At 37.0% G+C, this 18,800-nt stretch overlaps 1 protein-coding gene across 2 annotated transcripts in view; it reads right to left on the bottom strand.

Moving 5' to 3' along the window:
• PAPSS1 (3'-phosphoadenosine 5'-phosphosulfate synthase 1) overlaps positions 1–18,800 on the bottom strand; it is a 77,775-nt gene that overhangs the window by 44,005 nt on the left and 14,970 nt on the right. For both annotated transcript variants that reach the window (XM_090138823.1, XM_031607523.2), the window contains exons 6-11: positions 14,998–15,111; positions 12,409–12,520; positions 10,414–10,619; positions 8,763–8,898; positions 6,612–6,880; positions 4,034–4,263 (exon numbers count right to left, since the gene is read on the bottom strand). In XM_090138823.1, coding sequence (XP_089994949.1) covers positions 4,034–4,263; positions 6,612–6,880; positions 8,763–8,898; positions 10,414–10,619; positions 12,409–12,520; positions 14,998–15,111 — 1,067 coding nt within the window. The remainder of the gene's footprint in view (positions 1–4,033; positions 4,264–6,611; positions 6,881–8,762; positions 8,899–10,413; positions 10,620–12,408; positions 12,521–14,997; positions 15,112–18,800) is intronic.

Below are 18,800 nucleotides of genomic sequence, written 5' to 3'. Positions count from 1 at the left end.
CCTCCTTCCTTCAGCTTCCTCCTTCCTGCATAGCTGTGCAAGAAGCAGTTCTAAGAATTAGAAAAACATTTACATGCAAAAAAAAAAGAAAGAAAAAAGAAAATCCATAGAAGCCTTAGAAAAAGAAAAATCTAAGTGAGGATCATTTAAGAAACTAATTAGGCTCAGTGTTACAAAAAATTTCAAGAAATGTTTCAAAAATACTATTTTAAAAAGCACAGAAGTACTAGGTGAGGCCTTATCAATGTCCCAAAATTCTCTCTCTAACAATTTGCTTTAAAAACCTCCCAAATTAGTAATCATATGAGGCTTTAGTAATGCGTACTGTATACTGAAATGGCTCAGTAATTTTTGCCTTTTTTGTAAATTCCTTCATCACTAATTTTGCTACTATTTAAGTTTCCAGCTTAATCTCCACATTCATACCTAAAGCAGTCTTTCCTATAACAGCTAAATACTCAATGCCTTTACTAATTGTGAAAACACAATTTCCAGAGTAACAGAAACTACTATTTCTACTACACAGAAACATGACTTCTTCACTCTGTTGTGATTCCAGAGCAACTGCCGCGTTCTACTCAGCCAGCAAACTTTCAGATGCAATTAATTCCTTGAGCAATTCACAGGCTTTTTTCTCAGGTTCAGCCTTTTAACAGCTCTACTTCTCCAGCTTCATATTCCCCACTGAACAGGATCAGTCAGGAGGTGAAATCCAACCTTTTAACCAGTCTCAAGAGGATTTCCACTGAACTAAAATTTATCTTTGCAGCATGAAATTGTGACTCCACTTAGGTCTTGGGAACGCTCTGTCATGCTGAGTGAACCAGCTAGTATCAGACAGGTTCCAAGCCCAGCTGGCTATGAACAAACACTGTGTGAGAGCAGAACATAACCAACGCACTTAATATCAACAAACGGAAAGTAAATCCTTTAACTGACACACATTAAACTTCTTTTTGACTAGAAGGTTTAAATCTTTTGAGCTGCTGTGATATGTATCCTAACATATCCTAAATGATGCACTAATAATTACTAATACTATTTCACATAACTGAATGAAGGAGGACAATCAAATATGTCTTTTTCAGTCTCTTTACTACCACTTTTAAAATCAGACATCACATCAAACAAGTTTGCAAACACTACAGACTTTGTTGAAACAGCTAAGTATGACTTGACAGTATTAAAGCAGCTGTGACAACCACATTCTATAGTGTATTCCCAGGACTTTTAAAGTTTGAAAGTCACAGTCATCCCTACCCTTCAGATACCCATGCTTCATTCACACTTTACAAAAGGCATGAATAGTCTGCTCCAGTAGCCTTATTTATGGGTTCCTTTTAGCTGAAGTGATCTCATTGGTTTTCCTCAAGAATAAAAAAAAAAAAGCTGTTTTTTTTTTCCAGACATTGCTGAGGATTTTTTTCCACTTTTATTAATTTATTTATTGCTTGTGCATGTGTGTTGGGTTTTTATTGTTAGTAGCTAGACTAATTTCCTTTCTTAACTGAGTTTTTTTTTTCTCAGCAGCAGCCTGTGGCCACATTTTTAGGACTGATCTTCTGCAGAGAATTGGGAATCTCTGCTCACCCAAACAACTATTAAGCCACCAATATTAAATTACATCTGCTTGTGGTAACTGAGCGGCCTTTCTGGCTGAGGAAACACACTGACTTCTTCTGAAAGGACTTCAGCATTTGGTGGTAGTTTCTGTTTTTTACTTTAGTTGCTTTGGGGTTTTTTGGTTGTCATTTTGGGTTTTTTTGTGGTTTTTTGTTTGTTTGTTTTTTGTTGTTGTTTGTTTTGGTTTGTTTTTTTTTTTTTTTACACTTCAGCCTGAACCACTTCAGTGGTTCTCAGATCAGACATTTGTTTGAAAGTTCTCCATTATAACAACAATTCCTTCTGTGCACTTCTTCAAATCATGTTTGGACTTACTCAATTATTGATCCCCTTTCAGTTCATTCTTCCGGGAGTGTTTGAACTTAAACTACTAAAGTGCAATGAGTTTCTTCTAACTCTTTTTTTGTTCTTACAGACGTTTCCATTTCAGAATGCTGCTGGTGGCCTTCTACCATCTGTTCCATTGATTTCTTGACACTGTGCAAGTCACACAATGAACAGAACAATGGCAAAAATGGCAAAGAAATGACAGAACCTAAGCCTCATTTGCAGTTACAGGGCACATGCCACATGTCATCCAAAGGAACTTCCTTGGCCACTGCTTAGCTGGAAAGTGATGTGGCCCATAGATGACTGGTGAAAAGCAGGTACAGTTACTAGGGGAAGGTAGCAGAGCAGCACCTCAGATTTCAAGGTATGAGCATAATTGCTCTTGCTCGTAGGAAAAGAACTGCAAAATCAGAAGACTAAAGTCTCCCAGATCAGAATCTAGGATTTAAATATCTACAGTGGCTTTCCAAAGTTATATCATGATATGTACCCGCTGTTGTAAAATTAAGAAGCCCTAGGGGCAGCAGCTAAAAGAGATACAGCTCAGATACAGCTTAGTCTCAGGGAAACTCATGTAATATGTGCTTGACATAACTTTCCACACCTCTGTTAGTGTTGCAAATTCTTGAACTGGCTATTGGCTGTGAAGATTCCAAGCTCAAGCAATTAAATAAGATGCAACAGAAATCAAGTTATCCATTTCTAAAATAAGTCAGAGTAGTGCTTTTTTGCAAACGAACTTCTTCCCCACATTTTCAAGTTGTGTTTTTCATGAGTTAGGTAGTGTGCTAAGAAAAGACTTTCATAAAGAGTAAAGTCGTTACTTTACTCGTGAGGTCCTCCACCAGTACTGACCCTCTCACATTTCCAGACAACTCTCTGTTCCCTACCATCCTTCTTGCAGAGTTGAAACACTACTCGGTCCAGGAATCTGACAGGTTTTTGGCATTACATAGACTAGTCTGAAATACAGCCAGCTGCACCCACCCAAGCTCTGTCTGTAGCCTACCACAGTGTTCTGTCTATGGTGAGCAGGAACAATACTGGCTTTCTCTTCAGGGAGCTTGCATGCAGCTGCATTGCCATCTAGAGGATTGCTGTCACGCTCCAGTCTATCCTATAGTTAACAAACATCATCTAGAGGACGAGACAAGTAGTCCTGCATTTGAACAGAAGAAAGGTAAAGCTTCATGCTAACAGCAGCACTAACTTTTTTCCAAAATAGTGGCAGAAACAGAAAAAACTCCTGTTGTGGTTTAACCCAGCAGGTAGTTAATTACCACACAGTTGCTTGCACCCTTCCACTATCCCAAAAGGATAGTAATTATGACAATTTTTTATACGTATATGTGTGTATATATATACACACACACACATAAATGTATATAATAAGTGATGCGCAAGCAATTACTCACCATCCCCCAACTGATGCCCAGCTAGCCACCTCAAGCGGTGGAAGGGAGTGAGATTAATTACCATTTGTTTCAAAACTGCTTTTGCTTGATGTCATACAGTATGGAATGTCCCTTTGGCCAGTTTAAGTCAGCTGTCCTAATTCTGGGAGTTAAGGAAGAGCAAACTACAACTGCTAATTAAGCCTCCTTGATTAGCTTCTATTTCAAAACATCTGCAGTATAGCAAATGATTGAATTTCTAATCACCTATGAACATTGTAGAATAATACACAGTGAAGCTACGTTAATTCCTACCAGGTTTCAATACATTTGCCATTGTCCTTCTACTCATCATATCCAAGGAACACAAGAACATACCATAAAATTAGATTTAGTTATGCAAAAGATGATAATACTTTGTAGCTTACAAAAACAAGAGTAGGTCAACTCAGGTGCTTGGAATTTAAATATGGGAGCTTCCAGTAGTAACTAAAGTTGGATCAAGTAAGTTGTGCTGTGAAACTACACCCAAATCGTCACCGAAGTCAAGTTGCATTAGAGGTCTAAAAATGTCTCTAAAAACTGACATATTGTAGCAATATTCATTTAATACTTCTTTTTCCTTGGGGAGTGAGGGCAGGAGAAGACAGTTGTTCAAAATGTTTTAGAACTAAAATACAACTTACTGCTCAGAGTCATAGTAGTCCATGGACTTCTTTTTCTTATTATAAGCTGCAACCCTGAAGGGTACAATTTCAAGTGCTCGGAGGCCTGGGGCCATTGTCAACACTTTGGCACCATGAGTTGGTTCGTACAGATCTTTCCCAGTACCAGGGTGCGGCATCCCTGCAGGATCTCGGCCTACAATGTAGAAGTTAGCTCCTGCAACCATCCGTGATCTGCAGTGCCACTGAACCTAGAACACAAAGTGAAAAGTTAAAAGAAAACAGTTAAAAATATGATCATTAAAACATGAGCACTTTCCATCCCCCCGCCAAACAAATATTCTTTTCACCAATCAATTATATGAATCACCAAATATACAGCTAAGACACATCATTCCCTGTTTCATTTGCACAACAGGATACTATGAAAAAAGACTTCACTACAGTTTGGAATAACATCATCTGAGGATTTAGGTCCAGCCTAAAGCTGTCTCAACAGTAAATTACTAATAATGATTTAGTAAGAATTTTAAACTATGAAATGTCTTGATTCTTACATTCTTACTTGGGAGACCAAGGTACAGCTGTTCTTAGGAAAAAAAGCTACATTTTTCTACTGCAAATAATTTATATAAAGCAAAATCGTGATGTTTCATATTTTGTTCTATCTTAATTTTAGGTAAGAAGCTCTAAAAACGGTATCTCAAAAGATAAATTCTTGTTTTAGTCATTTAAAGTTCTATAACTAATTGTTAGAAAGACATCAAGGAGGATGGTTTACAATCAGTTTGAAGATTCCTATAAACCAGTACTCAAATAATGGAATCAGGAAGCAGCCATGAGTAATGAGGTTACTGGTATCAGTTTTTTCTTTGACCACATCCAGATGCTACAACTGATGGACTCAACTGCTATTCAAACATCTGAGTGTTATAGATGCTGATAAATGCATTAACCACTTTGTGTCACAAGCACAGAATGGGCCAAATCTCACCAAATGCCAGCACACCACAGCATTAGGTTTTCCAAAACTATCCTATTTATTAATTTAAATTAATTAATTTAATTTTTAAATTTTATGTTGTTGTTTGGGTAACAAAATGGAGTTCTTAAATCATGCTGCTTGACTAATTTTAAGAAAATTTAGAGCAATGCAAATCACACGTTTGAGATATAAACAGCTTGTCCATTCTCTGTGCTACTTCAGAACACACATACTTTCTTACACAGGTGAGCTCACTGCAGTCTGATACAGGATTTTTTCATAGAACTGTTTACTTTCTTTCAAAGTAGTTTTAGGAAAGTTAAAAACAGGAAAAAAAAAAAAAAACAGAAAAATACTAAATTCACACTCATGAAACATATGCATCAAAATCCTACAAATTGAAAGGTGATATCCATCCTATTGATAACCATGCTGACTCAACAGCAGCTTGTATTCCTGTAAATAATGCGTGCTACAGAAATAAATCTGGTATGTATGCCTTTTAAATGACCTACAGAAAACCATTAGAGGAAGAATCTCTTATTTCCTGGCTAGAGGTGTTATTGTCAGTTTGTATTCTGAAATTATTGGAGATATATTAGGAAAAAATCTTACTCTATTCAGAATAAAGTTTGGGGATTTCACTTCTTCTTGTATGCTTGTGAGTATGAGATTGAAGTACAATGTTTCTATTAATCCTCACAAGAGGTCTATGGAGAACATTGCAAATTTCCCTACAATAACTCAGTTACATACCTCATCTGCATCTGGACTACAGTTCTTCTGGGTTGAAAAGTAATGCAAGCTCTGTTTGACCAGTTGAACAATCACTAGAAGAAAGTGCCAACCTCCTAATTTTTTTCCCACCAAAGGTCTCTCTCCTATCTATCAAAAAGCTACCACAGAGTTAATCACTTGAACCTGGTCAGAATACCAACATCCTGTGACTCACAAAAGAAAAAAAACTGTTATGAAGCGGAGAAACAATGTTGCCTACATTAATTGCCCTCAAGCAAAAGCATTTGTTTTTCCCATTGCTTCCCACAACCTACACGAGTTTTAACCCAAATCTTGGTTTCTAAATAAAGCATTCCCAAATAATTATTTCACATAGAAGCCTCAAAACAATTCTAAATTAAGCGTGCAAAAAAAAAATAACAAAGCCTTTTCTTCTGAATTTGTTCAACTCTCCAATATACATACTTTTTGCTTAATAGTTACAAAACTTAAGATACTTAAGATTCAGGACAGCTATTTCACCTGGTAATTGATCTTTTGAAAGAGGTTGCAAAAAAGGAGGAAAGATTAATTCACTATTACACCCTTAAAACTGTAAGGAAAACGAGCACACAAAAACCATATTGTCTCCCTTTCTTTCCATAAAAATTCTTCACTGTACAGGTCTCTTCAAAGGATATCATTTTCACTGATGATGGAGGGATCCTTTACAGTCTGTTTTAACAAGGGAAATTAGCTTTCTCTGTCCTCTAAAAAAACCACAACCCACAAGTCTGAGGAATAACACAAAACAAAATATTTCACTGCACTACTAAAGGGGTTTTGTTCTGGTTTTGTTGTTGCCATTACCGTGATTTGAACTCTTGACATGCTTACCTCCGTTGGTCCAGCATACATCATGGGGGAAGGGAATATAGCCACTACCGTTGTTTCTGGATTCAAGACTCCCTCCTCCAGTACTGCAGCATGCTGTTTCATGCGCCACATGAGAGGGACATCATCCTCCTTTGTCCAGCCTCCAAGTGGATGCAACAGCAAAACCGGACGCCTGTAGCCACGTTCCAAAAGCTGCTTATGAGTATCCTGCATCAAAAGTGCATGCCCATTGTGCACTGGGTTGCGTAACTGAAAGGCAAAGACAGCATCTACGGAGAGGAGAAAAAAAAAGAGAAGACAAACAATAAGGAAGGCAACTTAATTAATCAGAAGTTGTACAACCAGAGAGAAATCTTCAAATGGTACAATCTTTCCTCGGAACTTCATTAAACAAGTGTAACAGTAGCAGTCACAGGTCAGTATTCTCAATAAGCAAACCTAATAAAAAGCACACTAAAACTTCTATCAGCTTCCTTCATTTCTGAGATTTCAGTAGAATTACTTTAGTTTCTCCAACAGCAATAACCTCTTCTTCAGATTTTTAACTGCATGAGCACATAATACTGACCTAAATTAAATTGTAAGAGGAAGAGAAACTATGCTACCTATCCAGTAACCAGCAGTATCCCCAGGAGGTCAAAACTCAGTCCAATCCTGTTTAATATCCTTTGCTAATGACTGGATAATAAGGCAGAGAGTACACTCAGTAAGCTTGCAGACAACACAAAACTGGGAATAGTGACTAGTATCATAGGAGAGCTGTGCTGTCATTCAGAGTGAACTCAACAGGCTGGAAAAACAGTCTTAGAGGAACCTCATGAAGTTAAACAAGATACACAAAGTCCTGCATCTGAGCAACACCTTGTACCAAGCTGGAAAGCCACTCTGGAAAACAGGATCTGGGAATCCAACTGGACACCAAGTTGAATGTGAGACAGCAGTGTGCTCTTATAGTAGAGGCATCTAACTGGACCCTAGTTTACACTAGGCAAAGTAGCAGCATGAGCAAGGTAATTCTTTCCCTCTCACTGCTCAGCAGTGATGAGGCCACAGAGAGCTGGGTTCCTTGGCACAAAAGACTGGAGAAACTCTTCAGTGAGGACAGGCTGAGAGAGCTGGGATTCATCAACTTGGGCAAGGGTCACGGGGGAATCTTATCAATATATATAAATATCTGAAGGGAGGGTGCAAAGAGGATGGAGAAAGACTCCTTTCAGTGGCACTCAGTGACACGACAAAAAGCAGTGGACACAAACTGAAACAAAGGAGAATCCACTTGAACAGCAGGAAAGATGTTTATTGTGAGGGTGAGCAAACACTGACATAGGTTCACGGGGAGATTGTTGATTATCTCTTCAGATAATAACAGCCATCTGGATGTAGTCCTAGGCAACCAGCTCTAGGTGGTCCTGCTTCAGTGGGGGGAGTGGATAAGGTGACCTCCATACATCACTTACAACCTCAACTATTCAGTGAAATATAAATAGTAAACTTTTTTTTCAGGCATCAAACATATTTATTTGGGGAACAGTTAAGACCAAGGCTGGTATACCTCAAACCTGAAGATCACAGTAATACTGACAATACTGAAAAAAGACAGGACCTCAAGACCAATCTCAGTTTGCATTCTTCATGCATATTTGCAGTCTGTGTTCTCTTCCTTCACACTTCAAGTGCTCTGTAGCTGTCTGCTAGTTGCTGGAATTAGCTGGCTGTTTGTGATACTTAATATCCATTTATTTACATAGCCATCATAAGCATTACTCCCAAGAAGCAGCATGTAGCAGACTTAAGAAAAGAAGAGCATAAAAGCCCAGCATTCAGCATACCTCTATAGTTCTAGTCAAATCCGATGATTTTTAAATCATGTTCTACCACATTTTAACATTATCTTTTCTTGCATTAATAATATGTCGAGCGTGCATGGAAAGATCAAATTCAGAAACTTAAGGGTTACCAGCTTCTCTTCTCATTCAGGCAAGGCAGAGCCTGAACTTATACAAATAAATACCAGTAAAAGGCAAAGAACACCACTTAAAAGAGGGTTCAAAATTAGTATCCCTGAAACAAGGTTTGTCCTTGCAGTATCGAGGCAGTAGGCATTTGGATAAACCTTTCCATGAAGAAACAAAGCAAGAAAAAGTTACTCACCAGCATTCATTTCCTTGAACTTCTGTCTTAGTTCAGCTGGAGTGAGACGGTACTGATCAAGTCCATCATTCCAATAAATACGATCGAGGACCTGTAAATCTCCACCTACAAGCCAGTTCCCTTGCTCCATAACCATCTAGGAGAAGTAATGAAAAACAGCTTGTTCTGAGCATTTAGACCACTGCAAAGGGATGTGATCTTTACAAAGGAGACAGCTCCAGGTTAATTGTATTTGATATTCTGAAGCCAAGCACCAATGTTAAAAAAAATAAGAAAAAAATTATGAGCTGCTGGGGTTCAGTGGTACTGCATTCACCATACCTTTCCCCAAGTAAATGTCAGATTTCACATCTCACCTAGGAGGAAGGGGAAGGCGTGAGACAGATAATGAAACTGAGAAAACTCACCACTATATAAGCTCTGAGGCACCCAAAGATTTTTGACAATTTCAGAAGTGCCACCAGATTGATGCAGTGTCATGCAACTACAATACACACAATCATATGCTGTTGTGCTACTGCTATACATGCCAGTATATACACCAGAACATGGTTTCTCATCTTCTACGTGAATTTCAGTAGTGACATTCTGTAATTGTTAATATATTGTAACAAGTCACCCAAATCTTTTCTGCCCAAGATTTTCTCAGCATTTCTTATGTTTGTGTTACTTTTTCAATAAAACGAAAATCTTACATTCATCAGCACAGAAAACATTGAGGACACACCTTTCTCAACACTCTTACTTATATCTAGCAGATGTCCTTTCCAGATACATTCCTAACTATATAGTTGGTGTTGTGTAATTTTATTCAGTAAAATGATGTCATTACACATTAATAAGAAAAACAGGTAAGATGTCAAAAAAATGTTTTTTTTCACATATGTATAACTATTAGTCATACAGATGCTTTTAGAACACATAAAAGGCTTTATCTTTCCATAGGGAAATCATAATTTGAGTTTTGTTTGATTTCTTTTTATCTGAATTTAAGTCATACAATAAACAAAAAGATACCACAAAGACTAATGGGAAGAGTAATACATTGATGGCTCTTCAGAGCTATAATGTAACATTTACATCAGCTTTCAAAACCAAATGCAGTACTGCATTGAGTGCATTATGATTAAAATATGTATGACATCCACACAAGGTCAAAATAGTAAAACATATTTAACACAACAGATGGGAAATAACTCCTCAGAGAGTTAAATCATGAACTCTTCAGGAAGGGTGCCTGTTTCAAAAGAATTTAAACAAGGCAATTCTCATGTGCTCCACTTGCAGTCAGAAAGGAACTTTTCTTGCCTTACACTGCATATTAAGGAACTTTGATGATCCATCTGGGTCTACAAGGGAATGGATTTCCTAGGCACACATTAGGGCAAAGCCCCCACCTCTGCAGCACAGATTCTGTATCCCAAATTCATTTCACATGTTCATATTTTTATTGGGTTTTCACACCAAGCACAGATTACTCATGAACTACATTGAACAGAAGAGTACCTTTGTTCCCATTCAAATGTTTTAATTATTTCTCAAAGAAGTTTTGTTCTCAAAATACACAAGTCACAGACACCAACTTCAACTCATTTGCATCTCCACAGACAGGACATTTTATCAGACTGGCTTTTCAACTTCACACGCATACCTTTATGTAAGGATGATCCTTGCATGTCGTTCCCCACTGCCTCGCACAACGTTCCTCTTTCCTATGCTCATAGAATTCTGGATTACGGAGAATGGCTACGCGGCGACCCTCGTACACTAATGCAATTGCTGTACAGCCATCCAGTCTTTCTTTGTCTTCCTGCGTAGCTGTCAGCACTATAGGCACTGAAAGATTAATGACTCCCCCTACAGAGTGAGAAAAGCCATTCCCGTTATCAGCTATAGTCCAGACATCAAATCTCCTAATAAGCAAGACCGTAGTCTAGCTGTTGTATGATAATACAACAGGTCGTTCTAGCTTTTACAATAAGGACAACTTTATGATGTAATTTTGCATTAGATTCATGTGCTGTAAGGATGTGCAAACACTGAGGTTTGGAAAAGAGCAAAGACACTACTGAAAATGGCCAGTACTTATAGCTGCACGCAAGTATTCATACTGGGAAGAAACTATGTTTAGGGGATCTCAAAATCTTGTTCAGGAAGCAGTTCAGGAATACAGTAAACCAAACCAGATAACTTAAAATATTACTCAAGATGCTACTACTACGACTATTATAAATAAAAATATCACCCTCGGTAGCCATAATTTCAGTCTGTAAGAAAAGCTCATTGTGATGAAAGCAGCAAAATACATCTTTGTAGTTAGCATACGTAATTCAAATATTTCAGAAGGTGACTTTTGCTGTTCACATCAAATTACATTCAGACTCGAATGTATCTACCTCAGAAGAAACTGTAGAGTCACATATTTTGCATAGTTCATTCAGTTGTAAGCTTACTAGCTACTAATTTCCAAACATAACCCAATATATCTGAATTCAAATGTTACATGGTCTTCATTTTTAAACATTTACTTCACTGCTAGATCCTAGAAGTGTTGTTTTTCTTGACTACAAGTGTAAGATCCAAGAAACCAGTAGAGTAAATACTAAATATCAAACAGTGGCAAAAGTGTAATAAGTTCAGGCATAAAAAGAAAGAGTGCAAAACTCTTAGGTGTTCTCCAAGTGAAAAGTAATGGCCCCCTTGAATTTAATAGTTTTGCTATTGGTGGTAATTGAGGTGAGATTAAATACAGCTGGTTTCCTCATTATTTGAGCAATACATTTTTTTTTTAAAAAACCTTTTAATCATATCTTAATCATGACAGGAAGTTAAAAATGACAAAGCTGGGTGAAAAGGATAACAGAAAAAAAAAAAGTCAGAGACAAGCGGCAGCTTTTTTCTGCCATTTGGTTTCCAGAAAGAAAATAGTAACAGAAGGAAACAGAACTTCTTACTATCCCTTTTATCATATAAAGCATGCAAAAACACAAAAAAGTTGATGTAAAACAATCTTCAAAGAAGAACAAATGGAATAAAAGAGAATCACTATTGAATTTTAAATCTGATGATGATATCACTTAGCTGCTTTAACTGATGTTTTCTGTTAGCCTATTGGTAATGCAAAATAAAATGTATTTGTTAAAACAGGGTAGTTATTAAGGCAGTTATTCAATTTCATGCGACAATCATCCACAGTCAAGCCCTTTTCTCAATTCTGGTTTTATACCTGACAGAGCTACAGTACTCAAGTCACTTTGTTGTCTCATCCTTCATCACCATCAGGGAAGAAACCTTTTTGCATTCTTTGCACAGCAACTGAATTTCAATTCTGAGTTCTAAAACAGATTTCTTCAATACAAATTAGAAATGTTGATTTCAGGTTTAAAATCTTTTCCAAACTGAAAGCATTTAAAAACATAAATTATAATTTGTATAGGCAAAAAGATAAGGTGTTGATTTTTCAAACATGATGGTACAAATAAAAAGAATAAAAAAGTTTAAAAAGTAATGATTTTACTATTATATCTTCTCATCTCAAATTGTGCACAAACCTGAGAAATTTTCACCACACCATTGCTAAGAAGCAAAACATCAATAATATTTTACAAGTAGTACTTGCTCAGATTTAGTAATAGAAGTATTTTACCATCAAGGAGACAGTCAAAGTGAAGGCACTGCAGGTATTCTCTCTCTCTCATAAAGCCACTCAGGGGTGTTGCCCAACCTTCAGCCAACACTTGCACCCACTGCATATCCACCTTGTAAAGAAACAGAGAAATTGAGTACGTAAAAGGTGTCGCTCAATGACTGTCGTCAGGTGTTCATCATAACAGAAGACGACTTAAGCATAAAACGCAATGTGAACGGAAGATTTCTCAGTGTGATAGTCTTAATCAAAGAATTTCAAATCTCTGTAAGTAAGAAAAATAACAACTTGCTCCTCAGTGTTTATAACTACTTTCCAATTCTTACACTAGATCACATTTGATAGTGTTAAAAACAAATAAGCTTTACTTATAAAAATTTGATAAAGTTTATCTTACCAGAACTAGAGAGTTTCATTTCTATCATTTCTCAATAAAGCAAGATAAACAAAAGCTTAAAAAAAAAGACAGTAATACATACAAAAACTACAAAACAGAATTAGGGAGAGATAAGACTAGTGGGTCTGATCTTAGTACAGATTAGTAAGGAGATTTTTATTGCAGAAAGTAGTGAGAAAATCCAGAACAAATTCTCTCAGGAGAGCATTTATTTTAGCTTAAGATGCAACATCTTACAGGAATTTCCTTCCTTACCATTTAAACTGTCACACTGTGACCTAGTGTGTGGCCTTTATTATTTTTGCATGTGCATTACTAAGACTTTGTCAAGAGTCTTTGACAGAGGACAAAGTCCACCGACTCCACTTGTGCAAGTCTCTCTTGCAAAGAGCATGACTAGTTTTATTACATCATTTAGTTTATGTTCAGACAAATAAAACACACATTTTCTTCCCTAGCTGATGTTATATACTTGCTGGTATCTAAAAAAAAACACCAGTCAGGAATGGAGAGGGAGAAGGCTGGTTTTGCTAGATGAGAAGCGCTTCAGAATGGGACCCTACAGAAACTCAATAATGGTGACCCTAAATACTTATTCCTCTGCAAAGCAGTATACAGTTTTTTACCGATGCATGTGAAAGGAAATTCAGTAAGATGCAGTGAGAGGAACTATTAAAATATATTAGAAATCTAAGCAGTTTTAAAACTACTTAGTTTAGTGCTTGGTATGATGTCTCAGTACTTCAAAGTCATTCACTGCACATGCTTAGTTAGGTCCCAGATACAAATACTTAAAAGTTTTAATAGAACAGAGAAGTTTAGTTGGAAGGAACATATGAACATAAAGTGCAACTAACTGACCAGGTCAGAGCCAAAAAAAAGTTAAAGCATATCATCAAGGGCATTATCCAAATGCCTCCTGAACACTAACAGGCACAGGGTATCAACCACCTCTCTAGGAAGCCTGTAACAATGCTTGATCACCCTCACGTTTAAGCAATCTGTCCTAATGTATAGTCTGAACCTTACCAACACAGCTTTGTGTCATTCCTACAGGTCCTGACCTCAGCTACCAGGCAGAAGAGCCCAGAGTCTCCCTTCCTCAGGAAGGTACAGAGAGAAATGAAGTCGCACCTCAGCCTCCTCTTCTCTAGACTGGACCAACCAAGCACCCTCAGCCTCTCCTCAAAGGACACGCCTTCCAGCCCTGTTACCAGCTTCGCTGCTCTTCTCTGGATGCTTTCAGGAACCCTAATATTGTTTTTGTTTGTGGAGACCAGAATTGCACATGAAATTCAAGGTGAGGCTGCACTAACACTAAACAGAGCAGGAGAATCATCTCTTTCGACCAGCTGACTATGCTGCGTTAAACACAATGCAAAGTGCAGCTTGCTTTTTCAGCTGCCAGGGTACACTTTTAAAGTAGAACCATTAAAAAGTCAAAAGTCAGTGAAAAAAATCATCTGTGTCTGTGTTTAGGCCTAGTTCTTCATAAAAAGATGACCAGGAAGAACAGAAACACAGTCAGAAGCAGCTCTGTCAAATTAAATACTAAGCTGGAGAATCACACATTTAACTGAAGTAAAAGCATTACACTGATCCATGCTTCTCCACGTTATTTTTGTCCTGGAAGCCAGAACACGTAGCATGAATTCATTCCAATTAGAAAAAAAGTTAAAGCAAAAACTAATGAAGTAGGTCTGATCACCTATTTATAGACTTATGTTTGCAACTGTACAAGCCTGATATGCAGGGTTACTACTTTAACCTGAAGGTTACTAACAAGGAGAATACTCCTTGTTAGTACCTACAATTCAAAATAAAATTGTGTAAGCAATTAAAAAAATATATGTTAATAATTCATATAGAAACAACTATGCACACGATGCTTCCAAAGAATGGTTTAGTCTATGGACAAGGGGGAAAAAAATTACCAAATTTTAATCTCCAGACTTAGGACAAACTAAGTAGCATTATCTGAAATTCCAGCTAATACTTACGAAGTTATTAGTCAATTGCTATCTCTTAAAAATGACAAAAGAAAACATGCTATTATGTTCCTCAAGAAAAGAAGGACAATGTGTGTCACGTTACAGGCTGTAACTAGTACAGGTGTTTTGATTATACATAGTTCTGTCTAACCACAGACTGTTTTGTCAGCTTCAGTAAGAAGATAAATGAACACACAGTACCTTGTTTATTTCCAAGGTTAACAGAGACTCGGCATCAGTTTTAGCCAACTTCAGTTTGTTTTCTGGCACATAAAGCTCTTTCACCTCATACGAGGCATCTACTGGTACGATGTCCTGTATAAAAGGAATAATCACAATTTTATGTTTGCAAAGAATGCCTCTTGGACACCGAATATATAGTCAAGAAGTAAAATTCTATGTTGTGCTGCTCTCTAGCAAGAATATGTGCAGTAAGGAATTTTTATTAACTTTTTAAGAGCACTGGCTCAAGATTTGTATATATTACCAGCAAAGCTACTGGCTTGAGTAGCATCAGTGAAACGTTCTGTCAAGAAGTATTTTTAAAACCCATATCACTATAAAACACTTACCTAGTAATTATTTAAGTACTGAATTAAGTGCAGTTTTCGTGACTTATTAACCTTTACATTAGCCATAGCAGAAAGAGTTTACATTTTTATACATGCTAAAGAACATAAATGCTCAGTCTCTGAAATCTTAAGTAATCAAGTATATAACAGTGCTAATATGAAAATAAAACTGAAATTTATTAATACATAAGTATAACATGAATGTTCTATCTGACAGCCAGGGAAATAAAATCAGTGTTCTAATTATAACCCAAATACCACATAATATCACTATTAAAAAAAAGCATTTTTCCTCTATGGTTTTTAAGCAAGATATTCTCACTTCATGATAATCTAGATTTTAAATCCCTCATAAGGATAAGGACACAATTTCAAGGGAAAAAGGGGAAGAGAAAGGAAGGTCATCCTGATAAAACTTCAAAGAGTCTCCAGACACAAGGTGATATCCAATGTCAAAACCCAGTCAAATTGCTCCAGTGGTGTTTAGTAGAACAACATTATTCTGAGAACAGTAAGAAAATGTTCTTTTGAAAACAGGTTTTTAAGATTTTTGAAACCTTCTGTGAAGTAACTCTTTCTGGGGTAGAGGGAGGGACTCACCCATACAGCAAGGCATACACAGACCTATAACAAGAATACATTGGAAAAATAAAAATGACTCCTGTATTTGCAGTCCACAGTAAACAGGTGTGTCTGCAGAAACACAAAGTTTGCCCAAGAATGTTAAAGCACTTAGTCAAGCATTTATCTGATGTCAGGCACCAATTCCAGGGAAAGTCAAAGGAAGTGGCATGAACAAAGAGAGAGAAAATGACTGCAGTCATGAGTGAAGAGAGCTGTGAGACTAGCAAACTGTTACAACTATTTGTCTCCAAAGACAAATAAAAGAAAAACAAACTAGCACTTAGACACTGTGTTGTATTAGGAAAAAATGAATCCATTACAATCAGACTTTGTTTGAGCAGTGATTTTATTAGATAGTAAATGAGGTAAAACCTGTCTTGTCTTCTCTCTGTCTGAGCAGAAGATTTACAGCCCAAGAGAGCCATTGCAGGCTCTCCACAGCAGTAAGCTCGGAATCAAATAAAAGTGCTGCCTGCTGGTAAGAATAGCAGATTTTATAAGCAAAGAGTAATGTCTGGGTACGCATTACACAGCTTCACAGAATATTTTGCTCTGGACCCTCGTTTCTTACCACAGTATAATGTTCTTATTTTACAAACCACCAGAAGCTTTAAATAAATGTGTCTACTGAGAAGTTTTCTCCAATATTATCCTACTTTCAGTGTCCCTCTAGTGGGTAAAACAATGGAAGCAACAAATGTTACAGAATGTATTTTCTGTGAACAATCTCTCTGCCTCACAATGAGGATGTAGACAGCATGAAGGCAGCTCTAGATACAGTAAAAGGCAATAAATCCAGAGTAGGCAATTCAACCCTGCTTGTAAAACAGCTCAAGCCCCACCACCATTATCTAAAGCACTACGTAGAAAACTACAACTACAGCCATGGCCACATGTGCATTTGTATTTCTACCCAAGTAGAGAAAACACCCAAAGACATCTTCACAATATTTTTAATCTAGGGTTACATGTATTTCAACTGGAATGGCCAAAGAGGTTATATGGTTAGATGTGAGATTTTGATGTTTTGTTGGTGGTTGTGGTATGGTTTTGTTGTTGTTGTTGTTGTTGTTTGTTTTACAGTGAGTGACACAAACATTATGGCATGCTAAGACATTAAATAGGAGCTAAATATCTAGAGGATTTGTAGACTAGACTCATCAGCAGACATAAAAATGGCATTTAAAGCAGTATTTTTGACTTAAAACATCAGCAAGAGAAGCTCATAGGTCGTTAAACTGAATGAATTTCAGATAAATACGAGGCTAGTAGGCCACCTAGTGACCACTTCAACATGGTCACTGACATCACAGACTGACGTGACAGTTCTTTGCCAATAGCAATGCCCTTCTCAGTCTGTAAAAAAAAGAGCCTTCAGGCAAGTTTCCAGTAGACATTCACAAATATCAGCTGATTTATAAGACCAGTCATTCAGTGATGTAAGTTTGTACTGACTGATAGGTGAGGCCACTAAATGGTTTACATAAAGAAAGAAACAGAACTATTTGCTTAACCATTATCACTGTTTCACACAATTACTGCTATCTAGAACTTGCAGGGAGGTTTATCAGAATATTAAACACAGGAAAGAATAAAAAGTGCAGTGACAGTTGCAATCTTACGAAAGGGAACTAAGATTTCCTGTACTAACACCTGTTTTGTTCCCATCTCTGATACACTTTCAGTTTACTTGAGCTACAAAAGCACCCCTCCTTGTGTCTAAAAGAGAAATTTCGGACCTCAGAAATTCACTGCTATTTCTGTCCTGACTATGCTTTTTACACATTTGTTTTGGTCAAAATAAGCCATGTTTAGCTTATATAGAACACCTTAACTAAGACAAAACTTTTAGACCCCAAAACATTGAGGAAATACTCATATAAGCCAAGTAGTCAGGAAATCCAACTAGACGATTACCTTCCAAAGGGACTCTCTGAAGCTTACAAAGACTGTGAACCAAAAAATTGCCACTCCCTTTTCCCAGAATACAGGAAAAAATAAAGAAAGCAGAAGTAATTTAGCAGCAACAAAAATGACACCATTGTTGTATCTAATTACACAATTCAACATAACTGAAGCTTCATTTTTTAATAATAACCACAAAATTATACATGCTATTTCAAAACAAAGAAAACACACCTGGAGCTGCTGAAATCCATTTCAGTAATATCACTCTGTGCTATATTTCCAATGGAAAATAGTAATAACCAAAGTACACCTACCCCCATAGTAAGAAATCCATAACTTACAGAAGGTTGTGCTTACTTCCCTAAGCATGAGAAGAAATCAATCTTTTATTGATGCAGGAATTACTGAAGTTGAATACTGAGGTGGGTGGTTTTTTTTTTAATTAAACCTAAAGCTGAAGTCATTTTCTGCTCACTGTGGATATAACAATAAATATGTGTTCACTGCAGCAGTATAAAACTACTAGTACAGCCTTGTATATTGTTAACACTGGGCATGGCTTTTTCCATTCTCACACAAAATAACTACTAGCCTTAGCACAGAATCACACAGGGACCTCTGCAGGTCACCTAGTCCAGTTTCCTGCTCAAAACTAAACCAATTACAAGAGGCTGCTCAGAAGCTTGGTCAACCAAGTTTTAAATATCTGCAAAGATATTTAAAGTGTCCACAAACTCTCAGGGTCACTTGTTCTAACCACCTAGCAAAAGCATAGCCAAGTTTGCTACTGGCCCTCTTCATTGCAAGAGCAACTGGGAAAAAAAACTTATTTGCACAATTATAAATCATTTAAAATCCTCATGATTTGTCTTACAAAACCCAGAAAGTCCCACTCAGTCA

The sequence above is a fragment of the Phasianus colchicus genome, chromosome 4 (assembly GCF_987193195.1).
Source record: "Phasianus colchicus chromosome 4, bPhaCol1.hap1.1, whole genome shotgun sequence".
In the NCBI taxonomy this organism is placed as follows: domain Eukaryota; kingdom Metazoa; phylum Chordata; class Aves; order Galliformes; family Phasianidae; genus Phasianus; species Phasianus colchicus.
Note: the sequence above shows the minus strand (reverse complement) of the source record. Positions and strands in the feature narration are given on the sequence as shown.